The sequence below is a fragment of the Lutra lutra genome, chromosome 16 (assembly GCF_902655055.1).
Source record: "Lutra lutra chromosome 16, mLutLut1.2, whole genome shotgun sequence".
Classification (NCBI taxonomy): domain Eukaryota; kingdom Metazoa; phylum Chordata; class Mammalia; order Carnivora; family Mustelidae; genus Lutra; species Lutra lutra.
This window is the reverse complement of record NC_062293.1, coordinates 24,935,161-24,955,349: the sequence shown is the minus strand read 5'-3', so window position 1 is coordinate 24,955,349 and position 20,189 is coordinate 24,935,161. Positions and strand designations below refer to the sequence as shown.

At 44.3% G+C, this 20,189-nt stretch overlaps 1 protein-coding gene across 3 annotated transcripts in view; it reads left to right on the top strand.

Annotated features, from left to right (window-relative positions):
• Positions 1–20,189, top strand: part of ZNF652 (zinc finger protein 652) — a 60,902-nt gene that overhangs the window by 29,309 nt on the left and 11,404 nt on the right. For 2 of the 3 annotated variants that reach the window (XM_047706915.1, XM_047706916.1), the window contains exons 2-5: positions 10,290–11,490; positions 14,201–14,348; positions 14,697–14,812; positions 15,259–15,403. In XM_047706915.1, coding sequence (XP_047562871.1) covers positions 10,579–11,490; positions 14,201–14,348; positions 14,697–14,812; positions 15,259–15,403 — 1,321 coding nt within the window. In that variant the 5' untranslated portion in view covers positions 10,290–10,578. Of the gene's footprint in view, positions 1–7,881; positions 7,888–10,289; positions 11,491–14,200; positions 14,349–14,696; positions 14,813–15,258; positions 15,404–20,189 lie in introns of all 3 variants that reach the window. The other variant, XM_047706917.1, reaches the window with a different exon arrangement.

The following is a 20,189-nucleotide window of genomic DNA, read 5'->3' as shown; positions in this document are numbered from 1 at the left end:
TGCCATATAGATAGGCCTCTCCTAATGGCTTACATTATAGGTAGCCACAGTGTGAAGAAAGATTCACAAGGCCTTTTAAGTCTCCGGTTTTTCTTAATAAAGCTAATGAGCAAAGTATCACTAAATAATGATCAGGGTACTCACGTAGATAGCCATTCTGAAAACAGACTAGTGCATTAACTAGTTGCATTCCATAAAGCAACTTCAGTCAAGGCCAGACTGAAACTTTCCAAGATTATGTATCTCATGAGTATGTTCTGACTGTTTTTAAGGGCACAGAATTTCATCTGAGCGTTCCTGCAGCCAGGACTTTGTCAGATTTTAATGGAAAAGAGAGCAGTAATACAAAATTCTTACTCTTTTAAAAAGAACTCCTTTGTTTAAATTATATTCTCCTATCTGTAGATGACGTTTGTGAATTGAATAATGGAAAGGTGTTCTGAATATACTGCGTGATCATCGAGGCCCAGCAGTGTAGCCTGCTTAAGTATTTGATTTCTTCTTTGGCCCTAGGGGATTAGGGGTGAAAGTTAAGGTTGCTTAAGCCACTGTGATGAGTAATGTGTATTCGTTTTTATTGTCTTCTATGGAAATGTGGGGACTGTTGATGCTTGAAGGTAATTAGGTAGTACCTTAGGAGGAGTAGTACCTCTTTGTCCTCGTTTTCCTAGCTTCTCCTATGTATTAGTGAGGAAACACAATAGCAGTCTCATTTAAATGCATGTGTAAAAAAAAAAAAACTACAGTTGAATTCTATTTTTCTAATAGCTTTGTCTAAAACTGAAGGTGACAGGCATTTCTCAGTTCCATTTCTTATAGATAATGGATTAGATGGACTGCTTACAAAAATAATTGTTGTATGAAATTGTATTAGGTGAGATTGCATTAAAATTAGTTGTATTTTTCGCTATATAAAGTATAGGCGTCTGAGAACATTTTATAATATTTATCTAAAATATGGTGCAGTGATGTGTGTCATCTGAGGTTTTGCTTATTGTAGAGTTGACTCCCACGTGTTGTGTTGGTAGCTTTTCTAGTGCAACCCAGGTTGATTTTGTGCTCACCCTTGGGAACGAAGGACGTTTTATGCTACTGATCTTGTGACACAACTTTTCTCGCGGTAAATTTTGTATCTGTGCTTCCACTTTACACCTCAAGTTTAAAGTCCACAGATTTTATTTAGGTTTCATCGGTTGAAAACTAACAATTTTGTTGCAAGAAAATGAACAGAAACATAATTTAAATCTTTACTTGGTCAGACTGGTTACTATGAAACACAAAGTGCAATGAGTCACTCTGGAAACTGAAATGTATCCATGTGAATTTCATTTAAGATTTATTTATTTATGAGAGAGAGAAAGAACGAACACAGCAGGGGCCAAGACAGAGGGACAAACTGGGTCCCTGCTGATGGCGGAGCCCGAGGGAGGGCTCCATCCCAGGACCCCGAGATCATGTGCTGAACCACAGATGCTTAACCAACTGGGCCACCCAGGCGCCCCCCACCATGTGAATTAATCCAACATTCCAGGCATTGTGGAGGGAGGTGGGCATTCACTAGCTAAGGTTAAAACTTAGACCCTTGAACCCTAGCCTAGATTTTTTTTTTTACTTTGTGTCATTAGAGATATTTTTCTGTTCAAGGCCTCAGTAGATCGTTTGAAGTAGTTGTTATTTACTATGTTAGCTCAATAGAAGACGGTTGGTAAACTAGGACAAGGAGTTAAAAAACCAGAATTCCAGCCCTTACTCCAACACTTAACCAGCAATGACAGGGGCAAAGTTAACAAACTGAGCCTCAGCTTTGAAATAGGAACAACAGTCCCAAGTCTTTGTAGGGCGGTGATGCTTAAGTGAGATAAACAAAACCCCATGTGGTTTCATTCCTGTCTTTTTCATGTTGAGTTTCTTGCCTGCAACTTGCCTACTTCCCTTCTCCATCTCTCTTGACTTCTGCTTGTCCTTCAAAACCAGCTCCATCCAGTTTTAATTCATCTGTGAAACTTCCTCTGATAGCTCTGCCACCTTTTACACCAGTCTTCCGTTCTCCGTTTTCCGCCCTGCGTCTGTACCTGATATGTAGAGGCAAGTGTGTTTAATGAAGAAACCTAACAGTGCTCTTGTGAGCATTTATACTTATCAGTCATTTAATCCCAGTAACACACCATGAGGCAGACACAATTATTATCCCCATTTTATAGATGCAGAAAATGAGGCGTAGAGAGCTTAAATAATTCGCCCAAGGCCACCTAGCTCTGGTACGTGTCTGAGCCAGATTTCCAGGGCAGGTGGTCGGGCTCCAGTGTGTGCCCTTCACCCCTGGGCTGTGCTCTTCAGTAGCGGTCCTGACTCCACTGTGCTGTGATTGCTGGTTTTCGTGTCTGGCTCCCTCGTTAGACCTGTGCACACCGTGATGGCTCCAGCTCCTACAATGCCGAACACATAGTAGGCACTTAATAAATGTTTAACAGATGTGTGGTAGGTGTGCTCTGTGCAGACTGCGTGGCATCATGTGAATGCAAATTATTACCACCACTGCCGTATGCACTTGGCACATCGGAGAGTACGGTTTACTGAGCTTCCGGTTGGGCAGTTGATTTTCTTGACTCCCACTTTTCAACTTGGCAGACTGAGTACAGATCGGTAAAATTTAAGGGTTGACATTACCAGAACTTGGGCTGAAAAATGAACTATAGTTATTGGTCCCATCGTTAAGCCTGTTTGGTTGCACATTCTTTGCCAGAATAATATAGCTCGTTTTCTATACAAGAATGAGATCAGAGAGGTCTGAGTGATTCTTACTATACTTGTTAAAATTACGGAGCAGTTTAGGATCTTAAGTAGTCCGACTTCCAGTGTCGGTATCTTGAAAATTGTCTTACTCTTACAGGTCTTTTTAAGAAAAAGACAAGGACACAGTGAGATTTCATTCATTTCAGACAAGTAGAACCTGCTGTATTAAGAAGAAACTTACGGGCGCCTGGGTGGCTCAGTCGGTTAAGTGTCTGCCTCTGGCTCAGGTCATGATCCTGGGGTCCTGGCACTGAGTTCTGCATCCAGCTCCCTGCTCAGTGGGGAGTCTGCTTCTCCCTCTCCCTCCACCTCTCCTCCTCTCAAATAAATGAATAAAATCTTAAGGAAAAAAAAAAAAGTTAGGGGCACCCGGGTGGCTCAGTTGGTTGTGGTTGACTCTTGATTTCAGCTCAGGTCATGATCTCAGGATCCTGGGATCCAGCCCCAGGTCAGGCTCTGCACTCTACAGGGAATCTGCTTGAAGATTTTCTCTCACATTTTCCCTCTGCCCCTCACACCCCACTCACTCACTCTCTTTCTCTCTCTCAAATAAATCTTTTAAAAAATTAAGCTTTTAGTGTGGATATGAGTTTTAAACTCCTTAATTACCAGGTAGAGAAGTAAAATAATTATTTCATATGGAACACATTCTTTTTTTTTTTAATATTTTATTTTTATATTTGACAGAGAGATCACAAGTAGGCAGAGAGGCAGGCAGAGAGAGAGGGGGAAACAGGCTCTCCACTGAGCAGAGAGCCCAATGCGGGGCTCAATCCCAGGACCCTGAGATCATGACCTGAGCCAAAGGCAGAGGCTTAACCCACTGAGCCACCACCCAGGCGCCCCAAGGAACACATTCTTTTAAAAAATTTTTATTTTTTTTTAAGATTTTATTTATTTATTTGACAGACAGAGATCACAAGCAGGAAAGAGAGGCAGGCAGAGAGGGAGAGGAGGAAGCAGGCTCTCCGTGGAGCAGAGAGCCCGATGTGGGGCTCGATCCCAGGACCCCGGGATCATGACCTGAGCTGAAAGCAGAGGCTTTAACCCACTGAGCCACCCAGGCACCCCCAAAAAATTTTAAATTAGGGTGCTGGCGTGGCTCAGTCGTTAAGCATCTGCCTTCAGCTCAGGTCATGATCCCAGGGTCCTGGGATTGAGCCCTGCATCGGGCTCCCTGCTCGGTGGGAAGCCTGATACCTCTCTGTCAAATAAATAAATACTCTTTTTTAAAATTTTTATTATAATTCAGATATTTAAATTTTTGTTTTTGTCAGTACTGATAGAATATTTAGTATAAAATGGTTTGTGCTGATTTTATCTTAATTCTCAGTATTATCTTCCCTACTTCAATTTTTTTTACTTATTTTTAATTTATTTTGTCTTGTTTGTGTGTTTACTTTATTACATGTAATATAATATACATATATACATTTGTCCTTCACGCTTTTCTGAAATACACTGTCCTTCACAGACTTTTCCCAATTTCTCCAACTAGATGTGATTTTTCTCTTCTCAACTTTCAGATTTCTACTTTTTTTTTTTTTTTACTTTTGAGTGTATAGTAGTTGTTAAATAGTTATGTGACTGTCCAAAGACTCTGAGGTTAGTTGTTACTTGCAGATGTGTCACTAACATACTTTCCTAATAAGAAAGAAGTGAGTAGCCTTCCGCAAAAGCTGTAAAGCTTTGAGCAAAGTATCAGGCCATTATTATCACAGACCCAGTTGTCATCCGGCCCCTTCTTCCTAGTGGATCTTTTTGGGGGGATTTTTGCCGATACGCACTTTTCTTTCCCTCCTTGTTCCTTTCCCTCTCTTGGTAGTTGTACTTCTGGCCTGATCCTCATGGACAGTTGTGCACTTTGGAAACCTCTACCCTCAGCAAGACCGCGGTCTGGCCATGCACAAGTATTTCGAGCTTGGCCAACAGCCTGGTGGAATTGGGATGCACGTAGGCAGCAGAGTGATACGCTTTCCAGAGCTGTCCTTTCAACTGGAGGAGGCTCGTCCCAAATACAATCTTCTTAACATACGAGGAGGATGTATAGGTATATTTTAATAGAAAACTGCTGGACTTGTCAAAAATTAACTGTTAAAATGTTCCAGGGAACAAAGTTGTTTTTCTTTTAAGACAAATGTAAATACACATTCTGGAAGACTGTGTAAACTTATTTGTCCACGTTGGGAAAAAGAAAATGGCATGAGAAGGAAGCTCTTTCTGGAAGTTGTACTTTACTACTATCTATAATATGCTATTATATTTTCTAGTTTTTTTTCTTTTTTTAAGATTTACTTATTTATTTTAAAGATTATATCTATTAATTTGAGAGAGAGAGAGAGAAAGCAGAGGGAGGGAAGGGCAGAGGGAAGGGCACAGGGAGAAGCAGACTCCCTGCTCAGCAAGGAGCCCAATGTGGCGCTCAATCCCAGGATACTGCGATCGTGACCTGAGCTGAAGTCAGAAGCTTAACCAACTGAGCCACCCAGGCGCCTCTAATTTTTTTCTTAAGATTATATTTTCTTCCCAGTAGCTGGTCAGGCATGTAGAGTGCCAGGCCCGGTCGCTTCTCAATTTGTATAGCCTTTAGCAAACATGCCAGTTTTTTCCCAAGTTGTGTAACGTTAATTATAGCAAGGCACTAAGGAATGACCTGCTTCGGTTTGGAATTTATTTTAAGAAGCAGGAGAAAATGATCTCTAAGAACTTAATACCAAAGAGAAATGAATTTGAGCAACTTCAGATATCAGTGAGGGTTATTTCTTAATTGCTGCTTCCGTCTACTTCCAGGTCCTTTGAGCTCTGTGTACTCACCTAGAGAGTACCCTGAAAAAGGAAGTTAAGATGAGCAGTAATAAGTCAGTTAGAACTGAGGGGACACATTAAGAGTTGGATAATGAAACATGGAACGTTCTGATTTCCCTAATGTGCTTTTGGTTTTGTACAGGTTACTCGATTGTGCTCTTAGGAGATAGTTTAAATCTTCTGGAAGGAGATTAAAGGAAGATTATCATCAAAACTGAGATAAGGGAAAAGGTGCCAAGATGGAATGAAGAAAGTAGAATGTGGGCAGAAAGCCTACGTGTGTTTCAAAGTGAACAGTTAGACTGCATGTCCTATCGTGACCGTGTGTTTTGTCGATGTCTCCGTGAGTTTCCCCGATTGTGACAGTGGGGAGACACAGTCTCAGGTTTATATGGGAAGGCATATATGTGTGTATCATTTAAAATAGAATAAAGTGCTCTAACTGCAATTTTTTAAAAGAAAGAATAGTCTTATTTTCTAACTTATTAAGTAGAGAATTCCCCTGTGAATTGAGCCCTTTTTACTTAGTAATTTTTTATCTTTTTTTAACTTTTTCTTTTTTTTTTAACTTTTCACTTAGTAATGCTGTGTATGCTGTCTAGCTGAGGACTGAGATAGCTGACACATGTACTATGTATGCATGTACATATTCATGAAGAACCCCGTTAGCTAGATGATGCTGGGGTGACAAATCACTCCCCAGTCCTGGGGCTTGCATCAGTGGTTCATGAAACAGGTGAACCAGCCACTACTTGTGGTAAAGGAAGGTACAGAAATAGGATGTTCAGCTTTCTTCTCCCAGCCTTCATGTCTTGCTAAGGCTGTCTTGTTCATTGTGAGAAAGCTTTCTCTTGATCCCTTGAAACATTAACTTGCAGGGGGAAATCTCATATTAACCGACTTTGCTATTACACTGACATCTTTTCCCCATTTCCTAATAGCATTTGGACTAATTCACATTAGAGGATATGGGCTTTGTAGCCAAACACACTAAGAAACTGCTTTGGTGAGAGAACCTCCTCATGTCTCTTTGAGAAAAGCTACTTTACCAGGTGCCGCCTTAATCCACCGGGCGGTTTTTACCCGTAGCTGCGGAAGCACATCTTCGGCTGGGTCCTGCCTCAGGACCAAATTCTAGTCCGCATTTGTACTCCAGATCTTCTCTATTTTTATTAAGCATCTGCTTCTAAGCTCTACAAATCGCTAACTTTCTGAACTCCTTTAATCCTGATTATTGACCGATCAGTTCTTTTCTGAATTCGTCCTTTTCATGTAATGATTTGTCAGATGCAGCCAGTAGTAACCGACACGCTGCCGTCACAGTGCGTTTTCCTGTTAGAGCCGTGAGCTCTCTAGCTTCCGAGAGAAATAGGGGATAGTCTCCCCGAGAATTTCACCGCTGCTGCCCCGTTAGCCTCCTGTACCCATTTCTTGGCCCCTTTTCACCAGTTCCTAAGCCTTTGCCATGTGTTTGAGTTTTCTGGATGAGGCAACACCCACTCCTGGGTTCTGTCTGTATCAGCTAGGAGAGGCCAGTACTAACCAACATAAGATCTCAGAGGTTTTAAAAACACACTCTGGGTAAAATTAAATGAAAAAGAAAAAAAAAAAATCCACTGTACCGCACATAGCCCATAGGTCATTTTTGTCACTCTGGGACCTGGGTGGAGAGCAGTGACAGCAGTTGTCATCTTGAAGATGGGTGGTCCCTGTTGCAGAGGGAAGAGAGCTAGAGGGTCTCATTGGTGAGAAAATGCTGTTCCTGCGCGCCCCTCCTGCTCAGGAGATACTCCGGTCCAGAAGTAGTCACATGGCCCCACCCAGCTGTGGGGAGGGGACAGGGTCAGAGCACGCAGTCCTGCCACATGCCCTGAAGGCTAAGAGCCCAGAGGTCTTTGGGAAGAACACATTCATTATGACCACAGAGGATTTCCCCTCAATTATTTTTCTTTGTCTTCCTGCTTTTTGTTTAATTCCTAGCTTTTGCTGGTTAATTGAATTTTACTGTCTCTCCTCCCTTGCTTAATTTGAGATAATTAATGTGAGTAAGTTTAATGGTATTTGTAGTAATTTAGATTAGTTCCACAGGTCAGAAGTCTTGGCACAGGCAAAAATAAGGCTAAGCAGAACTGAAAGCCACTGAGATCTTCCTACTGAAAGTGTGAGGCGGGAAATTTTGACATGTGCAGAAAGATACGTGGTTATAGGGACAACCAAGTTTAAGTTATTTTGGAGTGTCATTTGCCAGAGTAGCAATAGACCATGAGCTGTGGAGTCAGGCAGGCCTGGGTTGGGCACTGCTTTGGTCATTTAATAGATATGTAATATCAGACAAATTATTTAGCCTCTTAGAGGCATGAGTTTCTTATTTATAAATACAAATAAGTCAAAATATATCTGCAGATGTCAAGTAAAGCATGGCAGTGTTTATCACCCGGACTTTCTGAACTTTCACTGAAATGAAAGTATAAAATCACTTCTTAATTTTTCTATTTTTAATTTTTTTTTTAAATTTTGTCAGAGAGCGAGCATGCAGGCAGGGAGAGCAGCAGGCAGAGGGAGAAGCAGACTCCCTGTGGAGCAAGGAGCCTGATGTGGGACTTGATCCCACAACCCTGAGATCATGACCTGAACCTAAGGCAGACGTTTAATCCACTGAGGCACCCAGGCACCCCTATTTTTTATTTTTTTTTAATTTTTAATTTAGTTTTTATAAAGAGGAGGTAGAAGTAGGGGGAAGTGTGGGGGAGAGAGAGAGAGAGAGAGAGAATCCCAAGCAGGCTCCACACACAGCATGGAGCCTGACACTTGGTCTCTTGACCCTGAGATTATGGCCCGACCCAAAACCAAGAGTTGGACGCTCAACCAACTGAGCTACCCAGGTGCCCCAAATCACTTCTTTAAAAGGGCAAATCCATAAGGATGAATAAAACAGAAGATAGTAACGAGGAATGACAGAGTATTTGTGGACCACATATTAGAGTCGTCATAATGTAAGAATAAGTACTGACTTAACGAAAAGCTATGATAGAACTATCGCAGGAGGATGGAGGGAGGACTGGGGGCAGTCAGGTGAGAATAACTAGTGGGAGACAAGCAGTAACATCTTAAAATGAAAAAACTCAAGAAATAGAAATAAAATCATGTTTAGGAATAGGGAAGGAGGGGGCGCGTGGGTGGCTCAGTCAGTTAAGCCTCTGCCTTCAGCTCAGGTCATGATCCCAAAGTCCTGGGATCAAGTCCTGCATTGGGGAAAAAAAAAAAAAAAAAATCCCTGCTCAGCAGGGGGTCTGCTTCTCCCTCTCCCTCTGCCTCTCCCCCTGCCTCTCCCTACTGTTTGTACACTTCTCCTCACTCTCTTTCTCTCTGTCAAATAAATAAAAATCTTAAAAAAAAAAAAAAAGAACCGTGGAAGGAAATACTGGGGAGGAGGAGCTAAAGTAGTTGAACATTTTCATCTCTGGGCCACGGGATCAGATAGGATGGAGTCGGCAGAGGGCTACTCTTCCTGTCACAATCCTTGCCGGGTATGTGACTTGGACAACGATGTGTGCTTTGCTTTTTTTTTTTAGTGATTACTTTGGTAAAAAATAAATAAATAAAAATCAAAAATGAGTTTAAGCACCTGTTAAATAGGACTAAGGAGAGGCCCCTTTGCCTGCTGGTGCATGCGGCAGGCCCTCAGTGAGTGCTGGTTGCCTTCCTTCTGTTGGCTGGATGGGGAGGCACTTGCAGCGCTAGTCATGACTCAGGGATGAGGTCTTTGGCCAAACAGCAATGTGAGCCACGGCACAAAGCACGTTAGGCACCCTTCTCTCTCTCTCTCTCTCTCTTTTTTTTTTTTTTAATTTAATGGATGGTTTCATTTTTCTTGGAACCGTATCAACCTGATGGTTACTGTTTCTTAGAATTCATTAGACTTCTGTGCAACTGACACATGAAGAATTCCCCAGCTATTGAGTGGATTTAGCGAGCCACGCATGGGACAAACTTAAAAATACTTAGCAGCTTTGAAATTACTCTGATGAACCTGAACCCAGTAATATCTTATAATAATACCTCCCCCGAGATTATATATTACTTCAGGCCACGGACAGTCTCTGTCTCTTCTGTAGTTATGTCAATAGCTGTTGTGTCTCCCTGGTCCACAGTGCCTAGCTCACAGCCAGCTTGGTTCTTTGAGCCCTACCTGGTGGACAGTGGTGACTGATGTTGAAAACAAAGCCAGCCAGCGGAAAGCTCTTGCGTGTATCACCTAGGACACCTGTTTAGATGACAAGACTATAGACTTCCTGTGGACAGAGACCACATATTCTGCCATATCAGCGCATCCCATAGTCTTTAGCATAATGAATGCCACGGGACAGTACCTGTCCGTTTTGTCATCAGATTCGTAACGAACACCTACAAAGTGCTTGGCACTGTGCTAAGCTCTAAGGGTGGCCCAGGGTGTGGGACAGACAGACTCCTGCTATCTTGCAGTCTACACTCGGACAAAATGGTGTTGAATGTAGTAAACCAGCAGCCCGGTAAAACTATGGTCCGCGCTGAACCATTTAAGCAAGGATCAGGAATTGCCTCTGTAAAGAGTTGCGCCCTTTTCAGCCGTGTCGTATGATGTACGTGCATGCTGTGGGAAGGAAATCGTGGTATCTGACCTTTTTTCCTCTTTGCTTTGCTTTGCTTTGTAGATAAGATGGTCCAAGTCATCTGCAGCTCTCCTCAAAAGAAAAGTCATTAGTGCTCTGCTCTTGCCATCATACCAAACCTTCTGACTTACGCTTTGGTGCTGCCACACTGGAAGAATTGCATACAGCCTCCAGGAACACCTTTTTTTTTTTTCTTCTTTTCTTTTTTTTTTTTTTTTTTTCATTTGAGTGATTCTTTGTGGATGGAAAAAGATTGGAGTCTTAATAATTACCCTGTTTTGAAGCGATTTCTCTACAGTCTGAACTGCGTCCTCCCTCGGGCCCCTGACCCATGAGCCACACAGCCAGCTCTCGGCAGGGGCTGGGGGACAGCTGCACCGTGCCTGCAGCAGGAATGGCACAGGAAGACAACCGTCGTGCTCCAGTGCCGCCTGCCTTTTATCATGGTGCCAACCAAGAACTTGACCTGTCCACCAAAGTGTACAAAAGGGAGTCAGGAAGTCCTTACTCGGTGTTAGTGGACACCAAGATGAGTGCGCCGCATCTCCACGAAGCGGAGGAACAGCCGTATTTCAGGGAACCAAGGGCAGTGTCTGACGTGCGCGCTGTCAAAGAAGACCGGGAGAATTCTGATGACACGGAAGAGGAGGAGGAGGAGGAGGAGGAGGAAGTCTCTTACAAAAGGGAGCAGATCATAGTGGAGGTAAACCTTAATAATCAAACATTAAATGTATCTAAAGGGGAAAAGGGTGTCTCTTCTCAGTCCAAAGAGACTCCTGTTCTTAAGACAAGCAGTGAGGAGGAGGAGGAGGAGAGTGAGGAAGAAGCCACCGATGACAGCAATGACTACGGCGAGAACGGAAGGCAGAAGAAGAAGGAGAAGACAGCGGAGAAGGCCAGCGTCACCCAAAGGAGAACCAGGAGAGCTGGCTCTGTGGCTGCGGCAACCACGTCCCCGACTCCCAGGACTACGAGAGGGAGGAGGAAGAGCGCAGAGCCGCCCAAGCGTAAGAAGCGGGCCGCCAAGGAGCCCAGAGCGCCTGTCCAGAAAGCTAAGTGCGAAGAGAAAGAGACTCTGACCTGTGAGAAGTGCCCCAGGGTGTTTAATACGCGCTGGTACCTGGAGAAGCACATGAACGTTACTCACAGGCGCATGCAGATTTGTGATAAGTGTGGCAAGAAGTTTGTCCTGGAAAGTGAGCTGTCCCTTCACCAGCAAACAGACTGTGAAAAAAATATTCAGGTAGGTCTCACCACCGAGAGGGCAAACTTCCCAGGATAGCACCTGGCTGTTCAGACGCACCAGGCGTCGGCCCAAGAGAATAAATACCATAGAGGCTGAAGGGACAGTGGTCACCGATTTATCTTTTTTCAAAGCTCCTGCTTTGGGTCTTTTGAAAACCCAGGCTTAACGTTTTCTTTCAAAAGCATTGCATTTACCTGACGCTGGACTAGTGGGAACGCAGGTACATTGGAAGGGGGAGTCTGTCGTAGGTGATTGATGGCCTGGGAGGTAAAGTCAACACCGGCTTTGCACTGAGATTCACTGTCGTGAGACGTGTAATATAGAGTTCATTCTGGCATCTTCTGTGTCAAGGTGGGAGATACTGAGTGAAGGTCAGGATTAGAGAGAGGTCCCCTTCTAGGTCTGAAAGGTTGCCAGATTCTAGTGCAGCGGCTGGGGACAAAAACCGTAATGACTCAGACCGGTGAAAATGGAAGATCTCCGGGAGTGAGTTGCTCTTACCAGTGGAGAGATGACAACATTAAATTTATCAAGAGGCTGAGCCCATGGGAGTATGCAAACTTTAAAACGAGGCTGAGCTGGTTGGAAATGTTGCCCACCTGGCACTAGGGTTACGTAATGCTTCTGTGCAGTATTATTAAGGTAACAGAATGTGGTTTTCAAACCAGGCTGATGTCTCGAAAGGACTATATTGCGGAAGGGTAAGAGGTGCACTAATTATATGATGTCGAGTGAATTACATTACGTTGAGCTGCATTGCTTTATACCTGTGAATGCCTGTTAATGAATATTCATAAAAGGTAAGTCTATTACTGTCTCCGTAAGATGTGTAAAATACAAACGTGTTGTGCCATATTTAAGCCAAACTTCTTTTGAAAAATGCAGTTGTTTTGTTTTGGTTTGTTTCTTGGAGTGCGCCTGACCTGGAGTGCTCTCCTTCCTTCTCACTTTACCTCTCGCTTTTCATCAACAACTGAGATCGTTGCTTTACTTTAAAGAGATTTCTTCAGTATAAATTATGTTACCTAAAAAGTCACCACTTTTTGATTCGTCAGTTGCAGCGTGGTCTCTTACATGCTGGGTAATTTAAAAAAAAAAAAAAAAAAAAAAGGCTGAGTCACAGCGCCCAGACCCTCCAGAAACTCCCGCTCCCTTGCTTGGTTAGGACTTGGTGGTGACAGTTCAGGCTGAGGGGAGTGTGGTGCAGTGCTGCACCCTAGGGGTGAGACTGGGGCCCTGATGATGAGAGGAATAGCTCCATGTCCATATTGTGGGGTTTGGGGGTTTTTCTGTTTTTTTAAATATTTTATTTATTTATTTGACAGAGAGAGACACAGCAACAGAGGGAACACAAGCAGGGGGAGTGGGAGAGGGAGAAGCAGGCTTCCCACTGGGCAAGGAGCTGGACACAGGGCCCGATCCCTGGACCCTGGGATCACGACCTGAGCCAAAGGCAGCTGCTTAAGGGCTGAGCCACCCAGGCGCCCCGGTTTTTGTTTTTGTTTTTTAAACTTAAATTTGCTTTATTAAGTCACAGAAAGAAAACATTTAATACATCCTCATTCTGTGACTTTCCTCACTGTTGCTCACCATAAGGCACTTTAGCTCACATTCAGGTTTTGTGGATTCTGCTGAAAGAGCTCCCTTTACATTCCTGAAGAACACTGCTGTGTTCATACATTTATGGCTCCTTATGATCCTGGTGATCCAGCAACAAGTAAAAACTGAAACCCTGCCTGCTGGTAGGGCTAGGTCTGTCCTCTCAAGTAGGTCCAACCAGAGGCTGATTTTTTTTTTTTTTTCACTCTTCTCAGAGTCCTTGTTTCCTGAAGTGACTGATGTTCAGAGATTTTTATTTCCCATGAATAACTTGTTCCCCTAAATATCTCCAAGGCAGTGGTTACCCAGAACTTTCTAGTAACATTTTGCTTTAACAAGAAGCACTTTATTTTGATACACTTTATGCCTGGTATCCCAGACTATGACTGATTCATAATACAAGGAACTCTAGGCACTGTTGCGTGTGTTTCCTGTAGATGCGTGGACAGAAGATCTGGGGCTGGCTACCAGGGAAGGGGAGGAGGACACTGACAGCTGAGAAGTTACAGGAAATTCTGCCAGAGGGATGTGTTCCATAGAGTAAATTAGATATGGGAAAATATAATAAAATCTCAATAATGCATGTTAAGGAAGGCTTCAAATGCATTCTTTAAGGTACAGAAACATTGTTCTACTTCCACAGATCTATAACCATTAATATGTGTTTTATCTCGCTTTTATTTGTGCTCGTTTAAAATTAGTTTGTATTCCCTGGTGAACACCTGTTAACTGCATAGCGACCTGTGTAGAGGAGGCAACTGGTCTGGGTAATCCATTTATTTTTCAAAACTTAGTTCTTCTCTACGGGTACGGTATTAATTTGATGAAAGCAATCAAGTCTTTTACATTAGCAGAACTTGCCATTTCTTTTTTGTCTTACTTTTGGCCGTTGTTTTCGTACTCCCAGAGCGTCTCTAAAAGATGCGTCTTGGAAAATAAAACGTACAGATGTTGGTGTTGGCATCTGGACTCCTCGGAGGACTGACATCTGTTTGGATTCGGGCCTTGTGCCGCGAATCGCAAGCACACCCGTTTCGTCCGCCAGTAGGCAGCAATGGCTTTCTGCAAGCCCCTGTAAATAAAGATTATTTCTATTTATCCTGCTCAGTGTGTTTCCTGTAACAAATCATTCAAGAAACTCTGGTCCCTTCATGAGCACATCAAGATCGTCCATGGATATGCAGAAAAGAAGTTTTCCTGTGAAATTTGTGAGAAGAAATTCTATACCATGGCTCATGTGCGGAAACACATGGTTGGTAAGTTTCTTCTGCTGCTTTTCTCTCACGCCTATAATTTGTCCTTGTTCTTTGGTGTGTTTTATGCTTCGGATGGGGCAGGATCTGAGGAAGGGCCTTCCTCTAACCCGTTCCAACCTGTCAAAACTAACTGCGGCTTGTCCTCCGTCCGCACCACTGACAGGCCCGGGACAGGTTCCTTTCCAACCTTGTTATTTCTGTTTCTCTTCAGAACGTTGCTATTAAGGCCTCACAGGTTAAAGTGTAGAAAGTCCAGATGGCCTGAGTCCCCTGCAGTGGGACATGAGTCTTTCCCGGCTTGGGCTTTTCGGGGGCCTTATTCTGAGTACGGTGCATTCTGTGTTGCAGCACACACGAAAGACATGCCATTTACATGCGAAACCTGTGGAAAATCGTTCAAACGCAGCATGTCTCTCAAGGTGCACTCCTTGCAGCATTCTGGAGAGAAGCCCTTCAGATGCGAGGTAAGGAGCACTGCCCCCCCAGGCCCGGGGCAAGCTCATGTATTCGTCGAGCAGTGCGGGAGAGGCGTGCGTAGGACAGGTGTGAGGCCCTCCAGACGCGTGTTCCGAGCGCCCTGTGTCCCCTCACTGCCAGGTAGAGGAGGGTCATCGTTACCACGCCGTCAACCCTCTCAGACGAGCTCGAGCTCAGGAAAGACACACGAGGAGTTACCATCCTTCCCTCAGGAATCCGAAGAAGTTGGGTGTGACTACAGTGCTAATTACTGGGGGAAATTCCCCTTTTACGAATAACCGAGGGAGCGGCAGAAAGAGAGCAGAGCCAGAGCTGCCACAGCAGGTTCTGTTTGAAGGATGAAAGAGAAGCCTGGTCTCGGAGGCTTTGTAGGGGGGGCTCCAGGGAAGCTGCTGTGCTTGGCCCTCAGGAGTCCCCCCTGTGTCCCGTGCAGAACTGTGACGAGAGGTTCCAGTACAAGTACCAGCTGCGCTCCCACATGAGCATCCACATCGGCCACAAGCAGTTTATGTGCCAGTGGTGTGGCAAGGACTTCAACATGAAGCAGTACTTCGACGAGCACATGAAGACACACACTGGTAAGAATCTGGGGGTGGCGCCACCAGGTCTCTAGCGCTTGTCCACCATCGCCTGTGAGTCTGTTCGCGTGAAAACTGAAAGCACAAACATGCATTCTAAGGGCAAATTCGACTTGAAGTAAACCTGGTGTATAAAAATCCAGATTGATTAGCCTGAAAAATTGGGTTTTCATCCCTCTGTTCATTTAAAAAAAAAAAAAAAAAAAAGGATTATTTGTGATGAGTGCCTTTTAACTGGGGGGGGGTCCCTTCAAGATGCTGGATCCTTTTCTTAGGGCCCAGGATCTCCTAAAATTGTGTGCCCCTTGTCTTGTGTATGTGCACTGTGCACGATGCGTGTGGTATTTTTTATTTTTATTTATTTTTTTTTAAAGATTTTATTTATTTATTTGACAGAGAGAGATCACAGTAGACAGAGGCAGGCAGAGAGAGAGAGGGAAGCAGGCTCCCCGCTGAGCAGAGAGCCCCATGCGGGACTCGATCCCAGGATCCTGAGATCATGACCTGAGCCGAAGGCAGCGGCTTAACCCACCGAGCCACCCAGGTGTCCCACGTGTGGTATTTTTTAAAGGAAAGGCTTCTGGACCTCTCAGAGCTGAAGGACACTTATGGCTTTAAACAGAATACCCTCTCAGTGTGCTTAAAGTTTGATCGGATTGGATTTCCCCCACATTACCACTTTTCCGGAACAACTCCCGTCAGATGAAGTTAAATCACATTTTAACCATTTTGTTCATTTCTGGGGGGTTCTGCTTCCTAGCGTGGATGGGGCCCTTGTAAGCCTTTGGCTGCCCAGCTTGCAGGGGCCTGGCCAAAGTAGTAACGGCCCCCGGCCCCTCCCACCCTGCCGCCAGGCAAACACTGCATCGTTGCATCTCAGCCTTGACTTGGTGTTCTGGGCTTAGCTGTCTTGGTACAAATGGAACAGTACGACCCGTTTTCAGGTTTCTGAGTAAAATCTAATCACAGGATTCTACATCGTGTCAGTCCGCAGAGTGGCAGAGCGAGAAAGAACCACGGGAGGTGAGCGTGCTTAGCCCTTGCTCGTCTTTGCTCAGCCAGAGGTGAGAAGACTCTGCCTTGGCTGGATCGCTCTGGTTCCCATTTTTCTGTTGAAGTCCAGAGAAAAGTGCCTGCCCGGTGGGCTTCTTTCCCATTCAGAGCAGAGCACCGTCCGACTTTAAGGATTCCTGTAGATGAAGAGTCCTGAGAGGAGCTCAGTGAAATCAGCTACACCCTAAAGGGTAATGAGAACTCGGAAGCCTACGTGGATGGACAGCAGGGTATAGCAGAGTAATTAACAAATTCTCCTCTTATAACTTGGTGGCTCTTGGACAGGCTCTTAGTTCCAAGTCGCTTTTAGGATTCAGTTTTTTGTTGTAAGGCAGGAAGCTGTGGAACTAGGTGAAAAATAAGCTTTGCTGAAGGCAAGTTGTGTCGCTTTCACACATGATGCTTGGGACGCAGTGGGCGCCCCCAGGGTGTTGGCCGCATCAGGAAATTGGAAGGAACCGGGAGCCCTGACACCCCCGTCCCACCCTCCTCTTCTCTGCACCTCTCCTGGACGGCTTTCTCCCGGTTCTCTCTTCTCTCTTTCTGCATTTCTTTCTCTTCCTTCCTTCCCCTTCGTCCTTCTCTCTGTAGACCCTGAAATGGCCATAATGTGAAACCAGAGTATCTTGTGACTGACATGTTTGTTGAATAAAATTTTATGTTAAATGTTCTTCTTTGACCAAAGAGGCAAGCTCAGTATTTCCTATTTCTTCCAAAGAAATATAGCCTCCTAACACCCTTCTCATTAAGAGAGTAGTACGTACTTACTAAAAAATATATTAGAAAATGCGAAAGTTAATAACAAAAATGATCATCACTGAAAGATCTTTACTGTTAACATCGTACATTTTAAGAAAATTCTGTAGTTTCTTAACACATATAAATAGACACTATACATAAATGTTTATTAATGTATATAGACATAAAACAAAAATTGGGTCTTTATTGCAACTGGCTTTTCCTTTTGACTGTATTTTGTCATTAATGGCAATATCATTTTAATGGTTGTATAATATTCCTTCTGGCAAATTTGCTGTAATAATAGCCATCGTTTATTATGCACATATATGCCAGGCCCTACCTTAAGTGCTTTACATACGTTACCTCCTACAGTCAATGTCACCTTTACAGTAGTCGTGTACAGTAAAGGATGTTGTTTCCACTTTATAAATCCAGTTCTCTACTAGACATTCAGATGATTCCTGTTTCCAGTTTTTCTACTGTTACAAATAGTACTGGATAAACAGCTTTGAGGTTAACACATCCATGATGATCCACTTAGGATGAATTCCTGGAAATGGAATTATTAGGTCAAGGAGAGGCATATGTTTTTGTGACTTGGTGGTATATATTGCAAAATAGGCATCCACATACACTCTTACCCGCTGTGCACGAAAGCACCTATCTTCCCAACCCTTTCCAATGCTAAATAATACCCTTGCTGGTTTACTAGGTAGGAAATGGCTTCTTACTGTGTTCGTTGGCACTTAATTCATTGCTAAGTGAGATCGGACGTTCTCTCCTGCACTTACTGAGTGTCCGTGTATTTTCCTTCTGGAATCACCTGTGCCTTTTTCGTGTTCACCTTGCCATTACAGTGTTTGGCTTTTTGTTTTGTTTTGTTTTGTTTCTAATACCTCTTTATATATATTTACATACGCTGGACCTCGCTCCACACCAATATTAAGGTACTTTCCCCTGGTTTGTCAACTGCCTTTTCATATTGCTCATGATACATTGGGAAAGTGGCCAGCCAGTGGGGTTGGGCACACCTGGCTCTCCCGTTCACTGTGGCCTCTTTGGGTCTCTGGTCCCTTGGTGTTACAGAAGGATGACGGGAGTACTTGGGAAAATACAAAGAGAAGGGTTAGCCCTGAAGAAGAAAAGAGATAGCTCTTTTGAGGTTGGAAGTAACCACCTTTACGTATTTTTGTTGGTGATGAAGGCCATTGCAGGAACTGCCCTTGATTGGGCTGTTTCTTTGCAGTCAAGGAGAAGTGAGGCAGACCCTGTCTCGGGAGGCTGCCCAGCACTCAGCCAGGGTTTCCCTGGACGTTGTGGATGTGGGGTGAGTTCTGCATAGAGTAATTGCTGATTTTCCTCGCACCAGGTACAGCGCTAAGTGCCTGGATGAATTCAGACCTGGTTTTTGCCCTCGAGGAGCTTCTGCTCCAGAGACAGGGACAGTGGTGGTAATAACCCTAGTCATGGTCACAGAAACACTACAATGCATCGAGTGTCTGCTGTGTGCCGGACACTGCGCTGAGCGCTTTCCTTGTATTTTCAACTTCTCGCAATCGCCTACTACTGTGAGCTTTGTTTATCAGACGAGGAAACTAAGGCGCAGAGATTAAATAACTTGTCCAAGGCAGCCTGACTCCAGAGCCACATATTTTAATGATTCTGACATAATTTAACGTAGCAAGTTAATGGAGGGATATGCAGGACATCAGGAGGGCAGAACGCACCATTCTAGAGTCTGGGTCTCAGCTTCCAGGACGAGGCAGTGCACTCAAGCGATCAGGCTCAGAGGGATCGATCTGTGTTAAATCGTCTCAATGACATATAGATGAAATTGCTGATTGATTAATTTACAGTGGAAAGGCTGAGTGGCAGATGGTTCAGAACTCTTATTTCTTTGGTCAGCATGTTCTTTGCCTAAATAAAAATCTATGTTAGAAGCTAAATTATCATCAGAAGGTTGGAAGGGCCAGGGCATTACAGCAGAGGAAAGTATTTGAGTGATCTTAGTGGTGAGTACCGTCCATCCTCAAATCCAAGAAGCCGTCCCTTGTGAGACAAACTTAATTTGTACACTGCCAAGGAAATGCTGCCAACAAACACCGCGCGCCGTCGAGTGTGAGACAGATGGCCGTGTCAGAGACGTCCGTATGCCCGGGAACACGTGTCTCAGAATCAACAAATACTGATTTATAAACATTAAGTAAGAACTTACTAAATTTGGCTCTTGTAGTGAACGGGACCGATATGTCCCCAGGTTCACAGGGCTCACAGTCAGGCTGGGTAGACACGCAAGGTTCCCTGAAGAGCCCAGAGCAAGTACATGAAGCTAAATGAAGTTGGCTAGAGTTTGGTGGATGAGGGCGGCTGGGCAGGAAGTCTGATGAGACCTGATAGTGGAGAGCAGTAAGAAGGTGCCAGGTCCCCAAAATAGCCCATAAGCCACGTGAAAAAGTCTGGACTTTATTCTAAGGATAGTGGGAGGTTCTTGAATGGTTTTGAGCAGGTTATAACCCGAGTCTGAAAGTTCACTCTGGCTGCAGGGTAGAGAGTGGGCCGGAAGGTGAGGAGCAAGAAAAGAGACGGCAACACCAGTCAGGTGGGCATGGCAGTAATCTGGGGGAATGGGGGTGATGGCGTGGACTGAGGTGACGGCAGCAGGTACAGTGAAAGCGATACACACGATGGGGTCAGGTGAGTGTGGGGACTGATTAGATAAAGGTGGTGCGAAAGGGAAGAATCAAGGGATAGTCCCAGATTTGGCTCTCGAATGCCATTTGTCGAGACAGAGAACGGTAGAGGGAGGAGCCGGTTTGCCAAGTAGGATAATGAATTTAATGTTGCACTTGCTAGTTTTGGGACCTCTTCGGGACATTCATGTGGAAATACCCAGTAGGCAGTTTGCAAAATGGGTTTAAAGCTAAAGACTTTAGAGAGACTTCGGCTGCATGTATACATACACAGATTTCTGATCGCTGCTCAAGGATATTCC